This window comes from Pelophylax lessonae, assembly GCF_965119305.1.
Source record: "Pelophylax lessonae genome assembly, chromosome: 1".
Taxonomy (NCBI): domain Eukaryota; kingdom Metazoa; phylum Chordata; class Amphibia; order Anura; family Ranidae; genus Pelophylax; species Pelophylax lessonae.
This window is the reverse complement of record NC_138768.1, coordinates 514,618,142-514,640,576: the sequence shown is the minus strand read 5'-3', so window position 1 is coordinate 514,640,576 and position 22,435 is coordinate 514,618,142. Positions and strand designations below refer to the sequence as shown.

The following is a 22,435-nucleotide window of genomic DNA, read 5'->3' as shown; positions in this document are numbered from 1 at the left end:
GTATGAAAGGTTGCCTCTGTGGAATAAAGACCAATAAAGGCTGCTCTTTCGTTTGTGCATTGTGACTGGTCTGGTATCCCCCCTTCACACCCTCCTGTAGTGGGAGGTCTACTAGGATCACCCCACTGCACAGAATGTGTACAGCACAGGGATAATGTTGTTGCTATTGTACAAGGCAATAGCTGCATTATAGGAATTTGGTGCTAGATTTATATCCTTTGTGACTATTGGGGGAATATATTTAAAAAAAAGTTTTGTGCCCAGGATTCAGCTTTAAAACAATTTGTAAATGATTGCTACAGCACTTTTTTTTTTTTTTTGGAAGAAAGCTTCCAAAGTGCTAAGTGTCTTGCCAGATTTAAAAACATTTCCTAAAAACCGTTAATCTGGATACAGCGCTTTGCATCAATTGTGTTCTCACCAAGTAATTCAATGCTATTATAAAGACTAACCAGTTTCCAGTTAGGGTAAATTGGAACATGATGACTTGTATAGACAATTCATTCAAAATAAAGCTTTATGATACAAAGTTTTGCTTAAGAAGAGCTTTTCAAGACGCCAGCAGTAGCATATTGGGATTTACACGTCTGGAGATTCTAGCTGGAACCGTGGTTCTGCAGATATTCCATACTGCTCCAATGGGTCCTACAAGGATAAACAAAGAGTCAATAGCTGAAATCATTCAAACTAAACTCTGCTGGTCCTTATCACCTCATTTACCTTTCCAGTCATCTTCAGGATTTCATTGCGATAAAAGAGAAGACTTCTTCTCATGAACTCATAGCTGAAATACAAACGTAGAATGTTTTAAATAAAAAAAAAATAAAAAATTATATACACACACACACACACACACACACACACTCTCAGTTGCTTTATTTCTTGAATTTTCCTAAAATTATAATTTATATAATGCACACAACACATTTTCTAATGGTAGGTATTAATGAAGGAACTATTCAAATCCCATCACAATAGAGTTCATAATGAGGGAAATTTAAGACTAGAACAGACAGAATCTGGAGCAGCAGTGGAACCCAATCAGCGTCTAGCTTTTATTTTCAAAGTTTAAGACCTTGCTCACACGTGTACTGAGGCTTGTATTCCATGAACAGGCCATTTATTCTGCTTCTCTAGCAGGCAGATGCTGCATGCAGGCAGCCCAGTCAAATCTATTAGGATGCAGCAGCTGCACATCCTAATGTGAAAGTGGCCCTGAATGCAAACAATGTGGTCCTGTTCTTCTGTGTCCAGTTGGGAAGGGGAAATCCCTCCAAAGTGAAGGAAATACAGCTTAGTCACCATTTGAAGATTTCTCCTTAATTAGTGTTCTGATGTCAAACCAAAATTTGGAAATTTTCTTTTCACTTTCAATGAAAATGTTAGAGAGGGTGAATCTCCCTAACAGAGGCACGGACAGCAATAAAAAAAGACAGGTGTTCTAATCCCTCTCTACTCTAGCCAAACACTAAAAGAAAAAAAAGTTTTGCTTTTAGGAAGTAAATTGTTATTTTCAACAAGGCAATAAAAGATGTGTTTTACATGCTTATCTGTAGTCATGGGTATATAACTGAAAGTGCGCTAATTAAAATGGGTATTGTGTTTTTTACCAGCAAGCAGATTTTTCAAAACTGTAAACTACATTGTATTGTTACGCAATACATGAATGTAAAGAGCTTCATAGATTATACTTTTTACTTATGGGTTGCAGGAGGGAGCAATTTTAGGAATACTGTAGTTCGAGTTAGGCGGGAATTCCATTATAAGTGTACTACACATAGTCAACTGACAAGGACATCAAAGAGTATAAAGTAAACATGTCATAGAAGAAATATGAGGATGGCTGCCCTCCTTGAAAATGCTAGTTCCCCAGCTGTTCTGCTTGAGAACTGGCTTCAATATGTTTATTATTAGTCAGCAAGTCAGAATAAATATGTAGTGTTCTAACATTTTGCATGCTTGTTCTGAGCGACTGATTAGGCCATTACTGAAATGAGACAGCCAGAAAACTATAATTTTCCAAAGTGGGTCAGCAATATTTCCTTTAAGACAGATTTCATTGAGGCCCTGTTCACACTGAATTACAACACATGGGAAACACATTATACTTAGCATCCCATTGTGGTGCATTATGTAAAATATTTCAGGTAGGTTTTTCATTAATGTGCATAGCGGGATCCACAAAAGTCAACAGAAACAAAAGAAGATGCAAGATACATGTGCTGCAAATGCATGGTTACGGAGACCCGCTCCTGGCAACAGGTCATGTGTACATATACACACACACACATACAAAATGGCATTTCTATCTGCTCATGCCTCCTTGCTCTTAAAAATACAGTATCTCACAAAAGTGAGTACACCCCTCACATTTTTGTAAAAATGTTATTCTATCTTTTCATGTGACAACACTGAAGAAATGACACTTTGTTACAATGTAAAGTAGTGAGTGTACAGCTTGTATAACAGTGTAAATTGGCTGTCCCCTCAAAATAACTTAACACAGCCATTAATGTCTAAATCGCTGTCAAAAAAAGTGAAAATGTCCAAATTGGGCCCAAATAGCCAATATAATCCCCTCCCCGATGTCATGTGACTCATTAGTGTTACAAGGTCTCAGGTGTGAATGGGGAGCAGGTGTGTTAAATTTGATGTTATCGCTCTCACTCCCTCATACTGGTCACTGGAGGTTCAACATTGCACCTCATGGCAAAAAACTGAGGATCTGAAAAAAGAATTGTTGCTCTACATAAAGATGCCTAGGCTATAACAAGATTGCCAAGACCCTGAAACTGAGCTGCAGTACGGTGGCCAAGACCATACAGCGTTTTACCAGGACAGGTTTCACTCAGAACAGGCCTTGCCGTGATCAACCAAAGAAGTTGAGTGCATGTGCTCAGCGTCATATTCAGAGGTTGTCTTTGGGGAAATAGACATACGAGTATTGCCAGGCTGAAGGGGTGGGAGGGGGTCAGCATGCCAGTACTCAGACCATACGCTGTACACTGCATCAAATTGGTCTGCATGGCTGTCATCCCAGAAGGAAGCCTCTTCTACAAGAAATCCCGCAAACAGTTTGCTGAAGACAAGCATACTAAGGACATGAATTACTGGAACCATGTCCTGTGGTCTGACAAGACCAAGATAAACGTATTTGGTTCAGAAGGTATCAAGTGTGTGTGTGGCGGCAACCAAGTGAGGAGTAGAGAGACAAGTGTGTCTTGCCTACAGTTAGGCATGGTGATGGGAGTGTCATGGTTTGAGGCTGCATGAGTGCTGCCAGCACTGGGGAGCTACAGTTCATTGAAGGAATCATGACTTCCAAAATGTACTTCCAGCATGATCACCTCCCTTCGGAGACTGGGCCGCAGGACAGTATTCCAAAATAACAACCTCAAACACAACTCCAACATGACCACTGCCTGGCTAAAGAACGTGAGGGTAAAGGTGATGGATTGGCCAAGCATGTCTCCAGACCTAAACCCTATTGAGCATCTGTGGGGCATCCTCAACCGAAAGGTGGAGGAGCGCAAGGTCTCTAACATTCATCAGCTCCGTACTGGAGGTGTGGAAGAAGACTCTAGTGTCAACTGTGAAGCTCTGGTGAACTCCATGCCCAAGAGGGTTAAGGCAGTGCAATTATGGTGGCCACACAAAATATTGACACTTTTGACCCAATTTGGACATTTTCACTTAATGGCTGTGTGTTGAGTTATTTTGAGGGGACAGCAAATGTACGCTGTTATACAAGCTATACACTCACTACTTTACATTGTAGCAAAGTGTCATTTCTTCAGTGTTATCACATGAAAAAATAATAAAATATTTACAAAAATGTGAGGGGTGTACTCACTTTTGTAAGATACTGTGTGTGTGTGTGTGTGTGTGTGTGTGTGTGTGTGTGTGTGTGTGTGTATGTATGTATGTATGTATGTATGTATGTATGAGGGTTCTGATGAGCAGGGCTGCTGGTTATCCTTTTTTAATGATAATTTTTAACCAGTTGCATACAATAAAATACCTTAAACACTGTGGTCCCTTTCCTGCATGAACTTAAAGATTTTCCAATCTAGCTTACCAATAGAAATGTCTTATTGTAATAATAATAAAAAAAAGTGTTTACATACAGGGTACTCTATGTGGTTTTACAGCAATACTTATGCCCCATGTCCTTTTAGGATGTCTAAGGTAAATTCCTAAATTTATACCTTATACAAAAGGAATACACTGATCAATATGCTGTATCCAAAGTACTTGTTGTAGCCTATTATTTTAGGCTCACCTTGCATTTTTTAATGCTTGTACCCATTCATCACACTGTTCTTGGTTACTGCACTCAAACACATATTTCCGGTCTGCCTCATCAAGGAAGTCTGAGGAAAAAAAAAAAAAGGAGATGTATACATAAACGCATACATATACACACACACACACACACACACACACACGTTTAAAACCAAGCCAAAAAAAATATATGATACATCTAAAGCAGTTGCTGACCTGTTCACTGTCTGAATAAAAGCTAAGTGAAATCAGAATTAGGAGCATAGTTTAAAAAATAACCAAATGTGATATGGACATATTTGAAGGGGTATTTATAGTAATGTTCACGTTGCACAACAATTGATGTTATTCAACCAGTTGCGGACATTGGGAAAAAATTATAATTTTTTTTATCTTAAAGTAGTTCTAAACTGTCAGTGTTTTATAGCTTAACGCATTCAGCTCAACAAAACAATACATTCCCCAGTAAATTATATGTTATATTTTTGTCCAAGCAATTGGCCTTTAGAACTGTCAATGACACTGGCTTAGGTTTTCTAAGAGCTTCTTTCCCAAAGTTTGGGTCAGGAAGCATATGCACCAAGTGCAACAGGAGCCAGTTGCAGTCTCCGAGCCGCTGTCGGTGTGTTTTCCTGGACGGAGGAGCAGGGAAGTCCCTTGCTATCCTAGTCTACAAGGTTATATGTTTCTATTAAATGCACACAGCATAGGGAGACCAACTTTAGTCACAGCTGGGAGTGTGCACAGAAAGGTGGATCCATACAAACAGGCCCATTAGCAGAAATTTAAATATTTCTCTAGTTCACAGAGGTGTGTATCGGTGTAAGCGTTGAATTGGTTAACACAAGGATACAATTTGGGATTTGAATTTATGCCGATGTCAGCGTAGATACCTCCTAGGCAGCAGATAGTCTTTGCTTAAAAAATAAAAATATCAACAACATTCTAACCTTTGTGAGCATTTTAAAATCAAACGGCAGCGCTAACAGGTATGTATAGATAAATATATCCGTGTAACTATGATCTGTTTGATTGTCTTTGATAACGCCAAAGTAGGCGGGCGAAACGTGTCGACGCACTTCCGGGCAGCGGAGCATCACAACGTCATTTCCTGAAACCACCGTGGAACGCACGCCGGCAGCGTACGCGGAAGTGGGGTGACATACAGTGTTTGCTATACCAATGCTGATTACCAAGCTTTGTTTGTGAGTACCATTCTTATAACTTGATTTTAATAAATACGTCTACGGGCTTCACTATGTCTGGCTTCTTCCCCTTCTTTTATTACACATTGGTGGTGAGAGAGAGGAGAGGAGACACTAAGGGAACCATTCTTAAGAGGCCGTATTGGATCTATCCATCCGTCCAGGGGATATTATATCTGCTCAAGGCTTATATATATCCTTAATCTGGTGAGTGCATCCCCATAAGGGGTTTTCTTCTTGAAGAGCACCTGGGCACTTATATGGACTTATTTGAGCACTTTTCCAGCACCTTAGTTTCTTTGAAGGAACCATTTAGACTGCACCTTAATATTTAAATTTTGCATTTTTACATATGGTCGCACAATGGACATATGATTGCAATATACTTCTGCACTTTAATATGTACTAATTTTTGTATTTGCTGATCACGATATGCACTTTACTTTATATTTATTCTAATATTATTGATCATAGTTACACGGATATATTTATCTATACATACCGGTTAGCGCTGCCGTTTGATTGATTTTAGTACATTCTGTTTTTTTACTTAGCGAGCAGAAGCTTCAAGACGCACTTGTTTATTCACTTTTTATATCCATTTATACACCTTTTTTAGCGCGGGTTTTAATTTTTTAGTTTTTACACACTTTGTGAGCATTTTGGCTGGCACTATGATTGTTCTGACTCCCTAATACTTACAGCTGTATAAACTAACCTAACAAAGGTAATATATCAACAAATTGCTTAGAAGCTACAACACTTACGTATTGAGAAACATTTCTCCTCTTCTTTTATCACCTTGCAGTGCTCTAAAAGAAGTGCTCCAATGGGCTAGGAAACAAAAGCATGGGCAATATTTCAGAGTTGGATCAATTGAGCTCGATAACAGTAACAAGCGTGCATTCGTTTAAATAGAGATAATGGAAGTAAGTCACTTTCCATCAGTCCTCCAGGAACACTATTCAGGGAAATAGCGCCCATCACTTACACCAAATGCAAGAACTTGAAATGTTGAAAGAACCTGTTCCCATAGAAGCCCAAAAGTGGCATTGTAAAGAAAACAATGGTATGAATTATGGGTTAATCTTGAGGAATTCTGTAAGGAGAGATCCCAGGTGGAACTACTGATGGAAACTATTGTTTCCCAAGTTATCCTAAAGGACAATTTTATAGCGTGGATAAGCAAGACTGCATTACTTCATGAGGAATCGCTGCATATAAATTCTTAAGGTCAAAAGCTTGATAAGACTGCAGACACACAGATTTTAGGAGACTCTAGCTCTCTCAGCTGAAGTGGATACATTTATGCTAGTATGTGTGGTGAAATCTTCACCAGACAATGGGGTTGATTTACTAAAAGTGTGAAATCTGGTGCAGCTGTGCATAGTAGCCAGTCAGTTTCTAACTTCAGCTATTTCGATTAGGCTTAGGCGGAACTGCATCAGATTTTGCACTCTCCAGTTTTAGTAAATCAAACCAAAAAGGTATATTCACGATATAAACAAGTTAGAAAAAAAAATGGCCTGTTTGATCCACCTAGTGGTAGAAACCTTGGAGACCTGTTCATCTTTTCTCATACCATAAAAGACCACCAAAAAAGCCTTTGGCCCCTTTCACACAGGGCGGACCCTGAATAGATCAGCAGGGGTTCTGTCTGGACCAGACTGGATTGGAGATAAGCGGGTACGCCCATCGGTTCATAGGGCTAAATTGAGGGTCCTATCAGGTCTGCCTGAAAAATTTACAGGCAGACCTGATCAGACCCTTCATGTGAAAGTAGCCTTAGTCTTTAATTAGGATAAAGACAGTAGGTATTTATCCTGATCCTGAGATATTGCATGTTGTTTACCAAGTATCCAAGCTTCAAGGAGCACAAAATTAAAGTGGAACTTCCCAAAAAAGGGGAAGTTCCGCTTGCTTACAAACTCCCCCTCCACTGCCACATTTGGCACTTTATAGGGGGCTTCCTAGTCACATGTACCTGCTCTCACTTCTATCCTGATGCGCCTTGGCGATCTGAGCCAGAAGTCCCCCCCCTATTCCCTCGCAGTTTACTGGGACACATTACAGGTCTCAAAAGACTATGGGACCATTCACAAAGCGCAGTACGGCCCGGGCATGCGCAGTATGAAACCGGCTGAGAAGCCGCAAGGCTTCATTGCCGGCATCCAACAATATGTTCAGCCACCTCTCCCATACATATGGCTATCCTATGTCTTCGTCCCTTTGTGGGAACATAGCAGGGCCCAGAATCCCAGAGTACATTGTTCATGTCAATGGCTGAAAACCACCATGTTTGTTTTTTGGCACTTTATCGCATTTTGTGTGGTTCAGAAGTTATGGGCCCCCATTTTGACGATTTTTCATTATTGTGCACTATATCTTTTAGGCTTTGTATTCTACCCTAGAGTTTTTACATTGCTTAAAAATCTGGAAGGAGCATAAACTTGGTGGTGTTGACATAAAAATACAGTATATTGCCTTTGCTTTTATTTAGAATACAGTAGTGAGAAATTTAAAAAAAATGCATTTTCCTGTAATTTTTCCCAATGCAATGTTTACGTAACCTGTGAATCCTCATATGTTTTTCCCAAAATGTAATCAACAAAGTCTGCTGAATAAAATTATATCACATCAGTGCAACTTTTGTGTAATGTAGCGGAATGGTAAAGTGAATGTACAGTTAGATCCATATACACATTTGGACACAGGCACAATTTTCATACTTTTGGCTCTGTATGCCACCAGAATAAAATTAAAATGAAACAATCCAACCGAATTTGAAGTGCAGACTTCCAGCTTTAATTTAAGGGGTTGAACATAAATATCAAGTACAAATTTTAGGAACTGAAACCATTTTTAGACACAGTCCCCCCATTTTCAGGGGCTCAAATGTAATTGGATAAATGAATATGATCATAATAAAATGTACATTTGTAATATTTTGTTGAGAATCCTTTACTGGCTAAAGACTGGGTTTCCTCCTTTCTGATGCTTTGCCACGCTGTAACTGCAGCTGTCTTCATATGTTATCTTTTGTGGGTCTTTTGGCCTTTAGTTTTGCCTTCAGCAAGTGAAATGCATGCTCAATTGGGTGGAGATCAGGTGATCGACTCGGTCATTGCAGGATTTTCCACTACTTTTACTTCAGAAGCTCCTGGTTTGCTTTTGCATCATTGTCCTTCTGTACTTCGAAGCACCGTCCAATAAACTTTGCTGCATTTGGCTAAATCTGGGCTGACAGTATAGTTATAGTATATTTCTAAACACTGCAGAATTCATCCGGCTGCTTCTGTCACATCATCAATAAACACCAATGACCCAGTGCCACTGGAAGCCATACGTGCCCCTTCCATCACACTGCCTTACACCATGTTTTACAGATGACGGTGTGTGCTTTGGGGATCATGAGCTGTTCCAAGCCCTCTCCACACTTTTTTCTTCCCGTCATTCTGGCACAGATTAAACTTTTTCCACAACTGGTTTGGCTTTTTTAGATTTTTTTTTTTGGGAAAGTCTAATCTGGCATTTCTATTCTTCAGGCTTATGAATACTTTGCACCTTGTGGTGAACCCTCTGTATTTGCTCTTGTGAAGTCTTCTCTTGGTTTTAAACTTTGACAAGGATATGCCCACCTCCTGGAGAGTGTCCTTCACTTGTCTGGATATTGTGAATGGGTTTTCCTTTACCATAGAGAGGATCCTGCAATCATCCACCACTATTGTCTTCTGTGGACATCCAGGCCTTTTTATGTTGCTGAGCTCACCAGTGCGTTCTTCTTTCCTCAGAATGTACCAAACTGTTGATTTGGCCACACTTAATGTTGCTGCTATCTTTTCTAAAAGATTGGTTTAATTCTTGAAGCCTCACAATGGCCCGTTTCACTTTCATGGACAGCTCATTTGAACGTATAATGTAGGTTCCTAGCAATAGATTCCAAATGCAAATACCACACTAAAGGCCCGTACACACGATAAGAAAATTGGAAGCAAAATGTCATCTGACGAACGATCTGCCAAATCTAGTTAGTAGATTGTTAGTATAGTGCTTTAGACAGCCAATTTACACATTTTTGGATGGTAAAAACTGGATGTGCAGGCTATAAAATTGTTATCGTACGTGAACACAATGTCCGATTTTCCTTTAATTAGTACATGGGAGCAATGTCATGTGCTGGTGTTGGTCCACTGTGTTTTATCAAGTCCACAACAAGTGCAGCCCTCTACCAGGAAATTCTAGATCACTTCATGCTTCCATCTGCTGACCAGCTTTATGGAGATGCTGATATAATTTTCCAGCAGGACTTTGCACCTGCCCACACTTCCAAAAGTACCAATACCTGGTATAATGATCAAGGTATCACTGTGCTTGATTGGCCAGCAAACTTTTATACATCAAAAAAGTGCAGCGCTAACATTAGTTTAGGAGAGTATGAGAGAAACAGTCCAAAAGGTGCAGATAAGGTGATACATGCACTAAATAGTTATCAGTGCTCCACTTCGTGCTGGTTATCCATCACCCAGTCTCACTAGCTGCTCACCTCACAATTAGCCCCTGTGTCACCAGACAGGCTAATACGACTTGTACTCTCACAAGAGATAACCCCTGATCTGGATAAGATCATCAGTCCTCTTCCCCCAATGGACAGACTTCAGCTCACAGATAAAAGATAACAAGTCCATGTAAATAGCAGGTCAAATGTCCATGTAAAAGCAAGGGTCCAAACATAGTGTTTTACTGCTAAAACAACCTTTATTTTGCTTTACATAGTACATATAAAATTACCTGGTCAGACACTAACAAGTGCGTTTACAGAGCGATATAGTGTAACTGAACCGTACGATGAAAACAGTACAGGAAGAATCACATCTGACTGTTGCGTCCCTCTGGGTGGGACTTCAAGGGACTGCCTCATCCAGAGAAACAATCACAGAGATGATCCAAATATCATGGAGCTGACTCAATCCAATACATATCCTCTGTTCCTCATCTCCACTTTGACATGGATGAGCAAGCAGAATGTCAAGGGACTGCCTCCAGCTCTGGACGTCTTCTGCGCTGGGCCTATCAGTAGCTACAGGCTGCCTCCAGATGTTCCAACATGACTGCATACCAGTTCAGAAAGCCAGTTTTGGAAGGCACATGGGATAAGCGTTTCCCACACTGCTTATTGTGTGAATGAGTCCTCAAGATACAACCTACAGGTGCCCTGATGAAATTCAAGAATGGGGTTCTACTGTGGGAAAATAAGTTTTAGGGTTCTTCAACTGTGAAGCAGCTAAATCTCCAAATAGCTGTCCGAGTGGCTGAGTCTAAGTTTTTTAACTCTGAGCTCAATTTTCTTAATTGAAATGTGTAAAATTGGACCTGTAATTTATAAAGCATAGAATAGCCTAACCCTTATAGAAAAAATTACAGTACGGCATTTCAATTAATAATATCCTTTTACAGAACATTAAAGTGACACTAAACACACACTGTTTAATTTACATTATCCCTCATATTTCTGTATGTGGATGATGGCACTGCCAATTATTTAAAAAAAAAATAAATAAATTGAAGTACTTTTTTCAATCAATATACTACAGCTGTTACATGACCCAGCTCTTTCCCAGCCTGCCTGCAGGGAAACATAAGCAGGAGATTCTAGTCCTCTGCTGCTGGTCACATGTTCAAAATAGAGAAAAAAAAAAATCAGCCTTTGGAATACAGAGTAAAAATAAATAATATGAATAAACTGTTTTAAATTGACATACAAATATATATTTGAAATTAAATCTTTATTATTTTTTGTGGAAATAACATGGTGTGGGTGGATTTCTGCCAGTCACAGGCTGTGTCACAACGTCCCCCCCCCCCCCCCCCCGCCTATGTCTGGACACAAAGCCTCCACTACTCTACATGTAATATCTTGCCCCCATTGTGTTTAGCTGGTTAGTGGGCATGGAATAGGAGAGAGGTAATGGGTTGGGGGTGAACAAAATACAGTAATCGTCTGTCAGGGAAAGTCTATTTTTGATTTTTAAAAGGATCACATTTTTTGCAGGTAAAAAAAAAATGTGCATTTTATTATTTTTTTGTTTTGAAGCCTGTAAAGCATTGTACCTGCGACAAGCAGATAGCTGATGCCATGCAGGTCCCCTGCAGATCTGTCAGTGTATCTGTGTGCCCATACAGGCAAGCAGATACACTGACAGGAAGAAACAAACAGCTGCAAAGGATGTCACAGAGCTGTGTGAATGAATGACACAGCTTTGGTGGACAGAGCCCCGCACGGCCACGCTGATTTCAAAAAGAGACCTCTAGTACAGGAGACTTCTTCCGGTACTGCTGTCACAGGGAGGAGGGGGATTGGGCAGTGCATGCAGCATTGGGAACATGTTACATGTTCCTAAAGGTGAACTTACCCTTTAACCGTTTTCAGAGTGGCTGATGGGGGGCAAGTATTGAAGGTGCCTACTATACAACAGAAAGAAAAGTGGGGGTTTTATTTCTATAAAGGACCACTTGACTATTACTTATACAAATGTTGGCTGGCCTACTTAATGTATGAAGTTAGTTTCCCCACTAGCACCATGGGTGTACTGAGTTACTAATGTGAGTAACAGAATAAACATTCACATTGAATCGTTACACAGTTTACTGCCATATAAAAGACTTAATGGCTTTTCGGAATATAGTACCAAAACATACTAAGTCATAGAGATATAAAAATAGACTAGTGCGCTGTATCTATTAATGATTCAAAAAGACATGATAAGGTATGACAATTACTTGACATGAGAAGTGACAAAAAAAATGTTGTGACTGTTGCTCTTAAAAGTGCTGTAATAGTCCATAAACCACCCACATAAGTGCATAAAAACAGAAATGGGTGCTTAGATTGAATAAAAATTAATAAATAAGCAAAATGCAATGAAAAGAAAAAGTTCGTAGTAAGTCCAGCTGGTACTGCTGAGTGAGCAGTGAGTGAACACAGCTAGCAGGATTAAGTGATGCATGCACCACAACGTTGATCAAACAAATGGTTGGCTGCTTACCAGAACCATATAAATCGTTGTGCTGATATAAATCCTATGTAATGGAATAGGCAGAGCCTCAACAAATATGGCAAACACCTTCAGCAGCCCTGATCCATGCATCTAAACTTCTCACATGTAAAGCAGAACTTTCCAGGTTTGTCATGTAAATGAATGGAAAGGCTGATAGTGCATGGTCTTTAAAAACACTTTAATCCGATAAAAGGTTGTAATTACATGGAGATGGATGCAGTCCGGCGTTTGTGCACAACACAGACAAGAGAGCCAAGGCCGCCTCCAGTGCAGACTGAGCACGGTGACGAGGTCCTCTATTCCCAGTTGACGCCTTCTGAGGGGAAACGCGTCGGGTTGAGTAGCCGCATCGTCACTGTGCTTGGTCCGCACTGCAGACGGCCGGGCTCTCTTGTCTGTGTTGTGCACAAACGCCGGACTGCATCCCTCTATCTGATTAAAGTGTTTTTAAAGATAATGCACAGAAAGGCGTCAGCCTTTCCATTCATTTACATGACAAAGCGTACTAGTCTATTTTTATCAATTTTTTCGCACTGTTCAGGGATTTTCAAGTGCTGCTTACATATAGTTGGTTTAGCGCATCCTATTTTCACTCTTTATAGTGATGTTAACCCCGCCCACCGTACATTTACTGCCGCACTCTGCCAATGCTGGGCAAAGCGACGTAGCCCTACGTCGCTCACTCAGGAGACTGTAGGGGGCGCTCCTGCCCCCGTTTGTTCCCTGGGGAGCCAGCGCATGTGACCGGCGGCTCCGATGGCCGCCGGCCACTCGTGATCTCACGCAGCAGAGAGAGAACAACAGATGGCTGATGTAAACACAGCCGTCTGTCATTCTCCCTGAAGTGATCACAGAGGCTATGTGATCCTGCTATATAGGATCGCATGTCTCTGCGGTTACTTCACTACCCACGTCCCCTGACAGAGTCACGCCCCTAGGGACACATTTAACCCATTGATCACCAGTAAAGTTAACCCCTTCCCTGCCAGTGTCATTTTTACAGTAACAGTGCATATTTATAGCCCTGATTACTGTAGTAATGTCACTGGTACCCCCAAAAATGTCAGTTAGAGGTCTGATCTGTCCGCAGCAATGTCACAGTCCAGCAAATAAAAAAATTGTGAAAACAATAAAAATGACATAAATCTTTCCCGTAGTTAGTAAACGCAATAACTTTTGTGCAAACCAATCAAAATACGCTTATTGCGATTTTTTTTACCAAAAATATGTAGCGGAAAACAAAATTGACCTAAACTGTTAAAAAAATTTTGATTTTTACATTTTTTTTGAGAATTTCATGTAAAAAAAAAAAATGTGAAAAATATTGTTATTTTTTCAAAATGGTCGCTCTTTTTTTGTTTATAGCGCAAAAAATAAAAAAATTGCACAGGTGATCAAATACCACCAAAAGAAAGCTCTGTTTGTTTGTGGGAAAAAAAAGGATGTCAATTTCATTTGGGTACAGCGTCGCACGACCGCGCACTTGTCCGTTAAATTCACGCAGTGCCGAATCGCAAAATAGGGCCTGGTCATTGAGCAGCCAAATCCCCCGGGGCTAAAGTGGTTAAGCCATGATGCCACATTTACAGGTTGCAATACTTCCCGTAACCCCACACATGAAAATATGTCGCAGGGTAAGCATCACATTAATATCCTGTCTACATCTGCAGCAACCTGAATCATTTCCCTAGTTATACCCCAACCTTGTGTAAAGAGGTTAGTGTTGAACTGACTTAGTTTCATGTATTATGCTATTAGCATGAAGAAGACCTTCCCTGTAGAAATGGGATGAATTCTGGGAGAATCTGTTCATTTTTTTTTTTTTGGATCAGCCCTCATCTATGGCCAGTTTAGTCTACGTAAGAAAACTCCCTTCAGAAGTTGCAAGTATTTTCCTACCTCCTCCTCATCAGCCCGGAAGTAAAACAGAAAATTTACAACCAATTTCACCAGACGCTTCTTCAGTACTGTACAGAGAGGATTAAAAAACAGAAGAAAAATATGGTCAGTAGGGAAGAAACATTCAGAAAAAAAACTCTCTGCATTAAAACAAAACAAAAACAAATGCAGATCATATCAGTTGCAAAAGGGGGAATTTACTAAAACTGGAGCAGCTGTACAAAATAACCAATCCGCTTCTTTCTTCAGCTCGTTTAGTTAAACTTTGAACATGAAAGTTAGAACCTAATTGGTTTCCATGCAAATCTGCACCAGATTCTGGCTGCTCCAGTCTTAATAAATTCCCCTCAATGACAGCTGAATAAGGCATTACATTACTTTGGCCCCTAATCATTGTAAAGGTACGTACACCATCATTTTTTTTTTTTTTTTAAAGGTATCCTTTTGAGCCCGTTCACACTGCCCCACACACTAAACCGCATACGTTTAGTGTGTGGGCAGCTGTCACTTTCTGCTGCAGTGAGCCAGTAGGAGTAGGCAGTGTGATGCATGTTTTAGCTTCATTAATGTAACCACACAGCAGCGAGGTGCGTTGTGCTACTGTGGCATGACAAGTGGTGCCTTCCTGTGGGCTGCGATAAAATGCCGCAATTCCGGGCTGCCCTTTAGTGTGAATGGCACACAAAGAAAACAACTGTAGTGACTGCCATTAAGATCGAATATATCATGTTTTAAAAAAAATACGTTCATACTCATGCACAAGAAAATGCCGGTGCCAGTGGTTGCACAGCATTTTCTGAAATTTATTCCTATGAACAAACTATACTGCAGCTATGACTTTCAGGTATTTTACTGTGTATGCCTATACACTATAGCCATGTGCAAGAGCTCTTACTGGGCATGAGTTTCTTTTTTTTTTTTTTTTAAACACATCTTACTGCACATCTTTAGTGTAAACTAGCCATTAGCCACAACGTGCAAAGATTCCTTTTATAACTTTTTTTTATTTACTTCTTAGTTCATAATTACCAACAACAATGTGGTATGCATACAGGAGACATGATTGTACATGAAGCAGAAAATGTGCCTCTCAGTGTACACTGTTTTGAAAAACTTACTAGCAGGCATGTAAGATGCTTTTATTGCAGAAGATGCATAACAGTCTATTCTACATTAAAAGCCTTCCTGCTAGGTAGTTATTTTTTATTATATATCTCAGCTACATGCATCCCAGGTTCATTAAAAAACACAAGGGGATCGATTTACTAAAACTGGAGAGTACAAAATCTGGTGCAGCTTTTCATAGAAACCAATCAGCTTCTAGGTTTAAGGCCTCTTTCACACTTGTGTGACTTGGAACTGCAAAGTCGCATGACAAGTCGTACTCCATGATTTCCAATGAGTGCCGTCTATATCTGTGCGACTTAAAAGTCGCAACGACTTCAAAGTAGTCCTTGCACTACTTTGCTCCGACTGACACGTTTTGAGGTCCATAGACATAGGCATTGCTTCAAATCCAGTCAAAATCACGACAAAAATAAATTGCAGGATAATCACAGCAAAATCACATGACTTATGCCTCGTACACACGCAATGATTATCGGCCGACCGATCGTCCGTCTTTTGTCCAGTGTTGTTGTGTTGGTTGAAATGTGCTCTAGACTGCACACAAATTTTTTCGGCCAAAAAAAATCAACTTCAGAAGTGATGTCATGTGCTGGTTTACTTTCTTTGTGTTTTTTCTTCTCTGAGCATGCCCAGTCTTGCTCATCAGATTTTTGTCTGCCGAAATCTGTACTGACTGACGGAAAATCGGCCGTTGTGTTGACGACCAACAAAAATTTTATAGCCTGCACATCAGATTTTTTTCGGCCGAAAAGTCGGAGTCGGTTGTCGAAAGCATCATACTAACAAGCCGAAAATCGGCCAATCGGACGTTGGCCGAAAATTCATGGCCAACAATCGACGCGTGTGTAAGAGGCATTAGGTTGCACAAGTGTGAAAGGGGCCTTACTGTCAAAACTTAGGCTGGCCATACACTATACAATTTTCTTGTTCAACTTTCCTTTAGATTTACCAAAACCATGTAATATAGGGTCAAACCTAAACACTTTCAATTTGTATGCAGTCAGGCAGGCCATTGCACTACATAGTTTAAGGTAAATCTAAAGGAAATTGAATAAGAAAATTGTATAGTGTATGGCCAGCCTTAAACTAAAGTTAGAAGCTGAATGGTTACCATGCACAGCTGCACCAGATTCTGAGTGCTGCAGTTTTAGTAAATCAAACCCAAGGTGTTCAGTGTCTTACAGATTGTTTTCTTTCTAAAGCAGCCATAGCCTGAGTAGAAAAGCCTATGTTCTGCCAGCTGCTGCAGAGTGGGTAATCAGTGGTTTCTCTCCAGAGGTTCAACACACCCCCTCCTTGTTCGAGCCAGAGCTTTCCAAACAGCAGAGAAGCATGCACCTAGCTAATTGGAGAGCTATAGGTCTGACTCAGCAGGTGACCAGTGGCACCTCTGAAGAGAGGTCACTGCTTCTCCACAGAAAGCAAGGGTACCACACTGCAGCATGCTGGCAGGGCAAAAGCCTTCTACTGTGGCTTCTTTTTGAAGAAAACAAACTAAGGCTTTGGACGCCTTTTGTTTTAAAGTGGTAATAAAGGTTTTTTGTTTTGTTTTCCCTTTTATGGAGCCTATGGAGGATCACAACCTCTATCAGGTCTTTTTTTGTTTTGCCATCTGCATCTCATGAAGGGGGGTTCCTTCACTTCCTGTCTCATAGCCACAAAAAAGAAGTGAGGGACATCTCTGTTGTCACCAGGGTCACCTAAACTAGTGCCCCCATTTCCCCTCCCCTCTATTCCAATTTTAGAAACAACTCAAAATTTGAGATTTTCTTTCACTCTCGGTGATGGTTATCACCAGGACAAACAGCAAGGGTAATTTTCCCTAAAGGATAAGTTCCCTTTTTCTAAAAAAAAAAAATAATAATCTACATTTTTTTTTTTTTTTTTAACCTGCAAAAAAGGTATGTTTGACTTACCGTAAAATCCATTTCTCTGATGTTTATTGATGGACACAGCTTCTAGTATTCTTAACCATTGGGTTATACTGCTCTCTACAAGAGTAGGACACTAGGCAAAAAACAAAAAGCAGTGTCAGGAGAATTATAACTCCACAGAGGAGTGGGTGCTGTTTCTGTCAATGAATATCGGAGAAATGGCTTTTATGGTAAGTCAAAAATCCCAATTTCTCTTTCGTTCACTGACAGCTTCTGGTATTCTTAACCGTTGGGACGTCTCACAAAAGCAGTGTTAAACATGAGGGGGTGGAAAACAGGAAAAAATTCCCAAGGCTAAAACATTAGCCAACCAGGCAACAGGGGCTCCACCAAAAAAACAATACACCCTCAAAGAGGATCCGGTTCTCTTAAACAGCAGCCTGAAAAAAGGTGCACCGATGACCAGGTGGCCACCTTGCAATTCTGCGTTACTGATGCCTGATGACGGCCCAAGTAAAGTGCACCTTGATAGGGAAAGGAAGAACCTGACCCCTGATGGAATAGGCCTGAATCCCTGTCTCTCTGATCCATCTAGAAATGGTCGCAGAGGAAGCGGACAACCATTTACGAGGTCTATCCATGAGCACAAATAAAAGAGTCTGACTTCTTGAAAGACTCCGTAGCTACCAGGTACACCCTAAATGCCCGGACCACATCCAAGGCATGCAAGACAATTGCCTTCGGATGTTTAAGCCTGGGAGATAGGGGAGGCAAAACAATGTCTTCATTCAAATGAAAATCAGGGACCACCTTAGGAAGGAATGACGGACAGGGGCTAAGCACCCCCATATAAATCACCAGATAAGGTAAATGACAGGATAATGCTGCCAGGTCCGACACCCTGCGTGCAGAGGTGATAGCCACCAAAATGGCTACCTTCTGGGACAGCAACTTACCATACCATGGAAACCGGGTGGGCACCGCTCCAGACAGACCACCTTTCCATCGGAATAGGGTGGCTGTCGGCCAGGAGGAACACTGCGACTCAGGCCGAGGCCAGGTCATATGCGCCCTCGTGAGACATTTAACTCACATGCCAGCCCCCGTCCATTGGGGCTATGTCGCTGGCTGACCTAGCGCGGAGCTGAGGCCCGCCCGCACGCGCTGGCCAGACTGGGGGCACCCTCTGGAATTTGTAAAAAAATATCCAGTCCGTCGCCCAGTTTGGCAGTTGATTGCAGATTCTTACAGGAACAAAATAACAAAGATAGGAAAAAATTCCATCTAAAAAGGAAACAAATTGCCAGGACCAAAGATCCCAGCAGGGAACTAGGTCCTTACTGCTGACTAGGCAGAAAAAAAAACTATAGCAGAGAGAGGGAGTATACCCCCTGGGACTGCCCATGGGTGTAGCCAGAATTTTTTCTCTGCCTAGTGTCCTACTCCTGTAGGGGGCAGTATAACCCAATGGTTAAGAATACTAGAAGCTGTGTCCATCAATGAACATCAGAGAAATGGATTTTACGGTAAGTCAAAAATCCAATTTTTTTTTAACCTGCAAAAAATGTAGATTATTTTTTTTTACAAAAGTGAGCCTATACTAAGAGACACTTTTATATGAGAGTTTAAACTGTTTTAAATAAAGTGGGAATATTTTTAAAGGATCCTATGCTATGTCGAGTTCTTTTCTCTTCCATTGATTTTCTCCTTGCCTGAGATATCCATCGAGATTGAGAAAGGAGAGTTTTAAAAGGTTGATCCAGAGGGCTGCAGACTGTCACTCCCTATTACCAGCCATTCTGTTGGTGAGTGAATTCATTATAAGAGGTGGTGGATTTTTTTTTCTTTTTTTTTTTTTGATGTGGCATTAATATAAGACGACAAGAGGAACACACAATAATCTTTTATTTTTAGTTTTATTTTGCTATTCATTTGGCACTATTTTTGGACACTTTATTTACATTATTTCAAAGGAGCTGTTTCAATAGATTATGAACACTAATGATTGATTAAAGAGGTTGTAAACCTCCGAATTTTTTTTTTTTTTTTGAAAAAAAAAAAAAAAAAAAAACACCTTAAAGACGCATCGCATACTAGCTCATTATGAAATACTTACCTTAAAACGAAGCCCCAAAGTGCCGACCGCTCACCTCTCTCATGGGTGACATGTTCTGTTGCCCTTCTTCCGGGTATGCGGCATCCGGCCATCTGATTGGCTGAAGCCGCAATTACATCACTCCCGCGCACCGACGGTCACGGCCTGGGGCTCTGAAGGAACGGCACCAGCGGCCGTTCCTTCAGAGCGCATGCGCAAGTGATGTCACTGGCTGCATGTAAGGTAAATATCTCCTAAACAGTGGATGTTTAGGAGATATTTACAGTACCTATAGGTAAGCCTTATCATAGCCTTACCTATAGATACAACTTGCAGAGGAGGGTTTACTTCCTCTTTAATGTATGCACTTGTGGATATTTCTTTGAAACATTGTAACATCTTTCTGTTACATTTGTTATATGTTTGCTGAATTAGTATAACATATTAAGGCCCTGTTCACACCTGAGGGTTTTTCAGCTTGTAAAATGCTCATTTCTGAAGTTCCAAGACACCCAACAAGCAAATTCCCATTCATTGCAATGGCCCCTGTTCACATCTGAGCATTTTGTCGCCTGAAGCTCAAAAATGTACATGAGCTTCTTTTTTGGCCAGCTGTTAATGCCTGCCTCCAAACACTTTGAAAAAAACGCCCAAAAAAAAAAAAAAAAAAACGATACGTTTAGGTGTGAATACAGCTTCATATGTGGGTATTTATGAAAGCACCAGAACACTTTTTCACACATTCAGATGAGTAAAAAAAAAAAAAAAAAAAAAAAAGTTTTTTTTTTCTTTGATACAATATCAATTTAGTAATAATTTTTCTTTTTTTTTTTTTATAAATTCAACGTTTATTAGGAGAAGGAAAGGCATAGACATCATGCAAAAACAATGGTAATGGTCCATGTACAAAATCACAGGCAAAGCAAAAACAAAAAACAAACAAACAGCTCTAGTGAGTACCAGTAATCGCAGTACGTAAGACCACATAGCAAAATGCAGCTCCCAAAAAGTCAGAGAAAATTGCTATGGGGAGCCCGGCCCCCGAAGAGGCCCCGCCCTCCCCCAGCATCTTCATATGGCCGAGGTACTATGAGGGAGAGACCCACTCCGGGCATGCCAAGTCCCAACAGTCGTCCAGTATGAACAAGTGTACGTATGCCCAAGGGGAGTGACAAACACAAGAGAAACAAAGAGTGATTGACAATCCCCTTCGTCTCCTCTTCACTTCTTTCATATGAAAGTGGGGAAGAACCCACCACGTGAGGGGAAAGGACATGACAAACAGACAAAAAAGAAGAAAAAAAAAAAAAAAGGGGGGGGGGGGCCGTCTTTTGTCCAGTGTTGTTGTGTTGGTTGAAATGTGCTCTAGACTGCACACAAATTTTCTCGGCCAACAACAACCAACTGCAGAAGTGATGTCATGTTCTGGTTTACTTTCCGTGTGTTTTTTCTTCTCTGAGCATGCCCAGTCTTGCTCATCAGATTTTTGACTGCCGAAATCTGTACTGACTGACGGAAAATCGGCCGTTGTGTTGACGGCCAACAAAAATTTTATAGCATGCACACCAGATTTTATTCGGCCGAAAAGTCGGAGTTGGTTGTCGAAAGCATCATACTAACAAGCCGAAAATCGGCCGTTGCCCGAAAATTCACGGCCAACAATCGGTGCGTGTGTACGAGGCATTAGTCTGCATCTCCCCAAGGTAATACTTAAAATCTGGCCTGTTAGTGGGCCCTGAGGACCACTGTTTTACAGGACCTATATAGCGCCAACAGTTTGCGCAGCGCTTTACAAAATGAAGGCAGACATTACAGCTACAATACAATTTGGTAGAAGAGGAATCAGAGGGCCCTGCTCGTTAGAGCTTACAATCCAAGAGGGATGGTGGAGTGATTCAAAACATACGATTAAGCCCCTGTTCACATTGGGGCGATTTAGCATGCCAAATCGCAACCTATTACTGGCAACAGCACCATCCGAATTGGTGCAACACTGACTTTGCGGCGCCGCACCGATTTCCAAAACTAGTTTCTGCACTACTTTTGGCAACTTCAGGGGTGATTTCAATAGACATCTGTGCCTGAACCCACACTGATGTCTTTCAAATCACCCCCGAAGTTGCATTGAAATTGTTTGGGTTCAGCTGAACTCGCATGGTTTCAAACACGCCTCAGTGAGAACGAAGGCTAAAGGAAAATGGTTTTTATTGATTCGTTTTGGATTGGGTTGAGAAGAATTAGAATCCTTCGGGTTTTTATTGGTGTCTGTACCTTCGTTAGGGAGATTCACCCTATTTGCCCAGTTTATTATCATCAACAGTAAAAGTAAAATGAAAATCCCACATTTGGGTTGGCACCGGAACAGTAATAGAGGGGAAACCTTCCAATGGGGACATTAGTCCCCATTTTGGAGGGATTTCCTCTCACTTACTGCTTTGTGGGACAGGAAGCGAAGAGAAATCTCCCTGATGGGACACAGATAGGAAACTAAATCTATGGGGATTAACCCACCTCTCCTTACTCCATCCTAAATGAAAAGATACGTTTTACTGATAGTTATAGGTGATGTCCTGGTACTCACTGCCCAGACATGCCTGCAATCCAAACACTGCCACACAACTCACCGCTTCCTTTCTTGGGAGCCCTCATACCCAGCTCAGCCGCCTTCTCCGCCCTCTGCCTGGAGAGGGACATCAGCTCCTTGTCATTGTACCTCATAGTGGGCGCACAGCATGGCCCGGGGCCCCTGCAGGATACAGAGGTTACTAGTCCTTACACGGACTGAAAGGTGAAGCAGCGCTACAGATTAACACATCACCTCCAGCCACGTTCATGGGCTGCGGCTGCTCATGTTTACACTACACAGGTGTCCTGTCCAGGCTTTCTCTTCACCCG

The 22,435-nt window shown here is 41.1% G+C and overlaps 1 protein-coding gene across 1 annotated transcript; it reads right to left on the bottom strand.

The window, feature by feature from the left end:
• Positions 1-303: 303 nt before the first annotated feature.
• On the bottom strand, positions 304-22,423 carry PLEKHJ1 (pleckstrin homology domain containing J1). Its single transcript, XM_082247433.1, has 6 exons — positions 22,165-22,423; positions 14,444-14,511; positions 6,257-6,323; positions 4,283-4,373; positions 721-784; positions 304-645 (listed from the first exon to the last, which is right to left on the bottom strand). Exons 1-6 carry the CDS (start codon positions 22,256-22,258, stop codon positions 580-582), a joined length of 450 nt encoding a protein of 149 aa, XP_082103559.1. The 5' UTR covers positions 22,259-22,423; the 3' UTR covers positions 304-579.
• Positions 22,424-22,435: the final 12 nt, after the last annotated feature.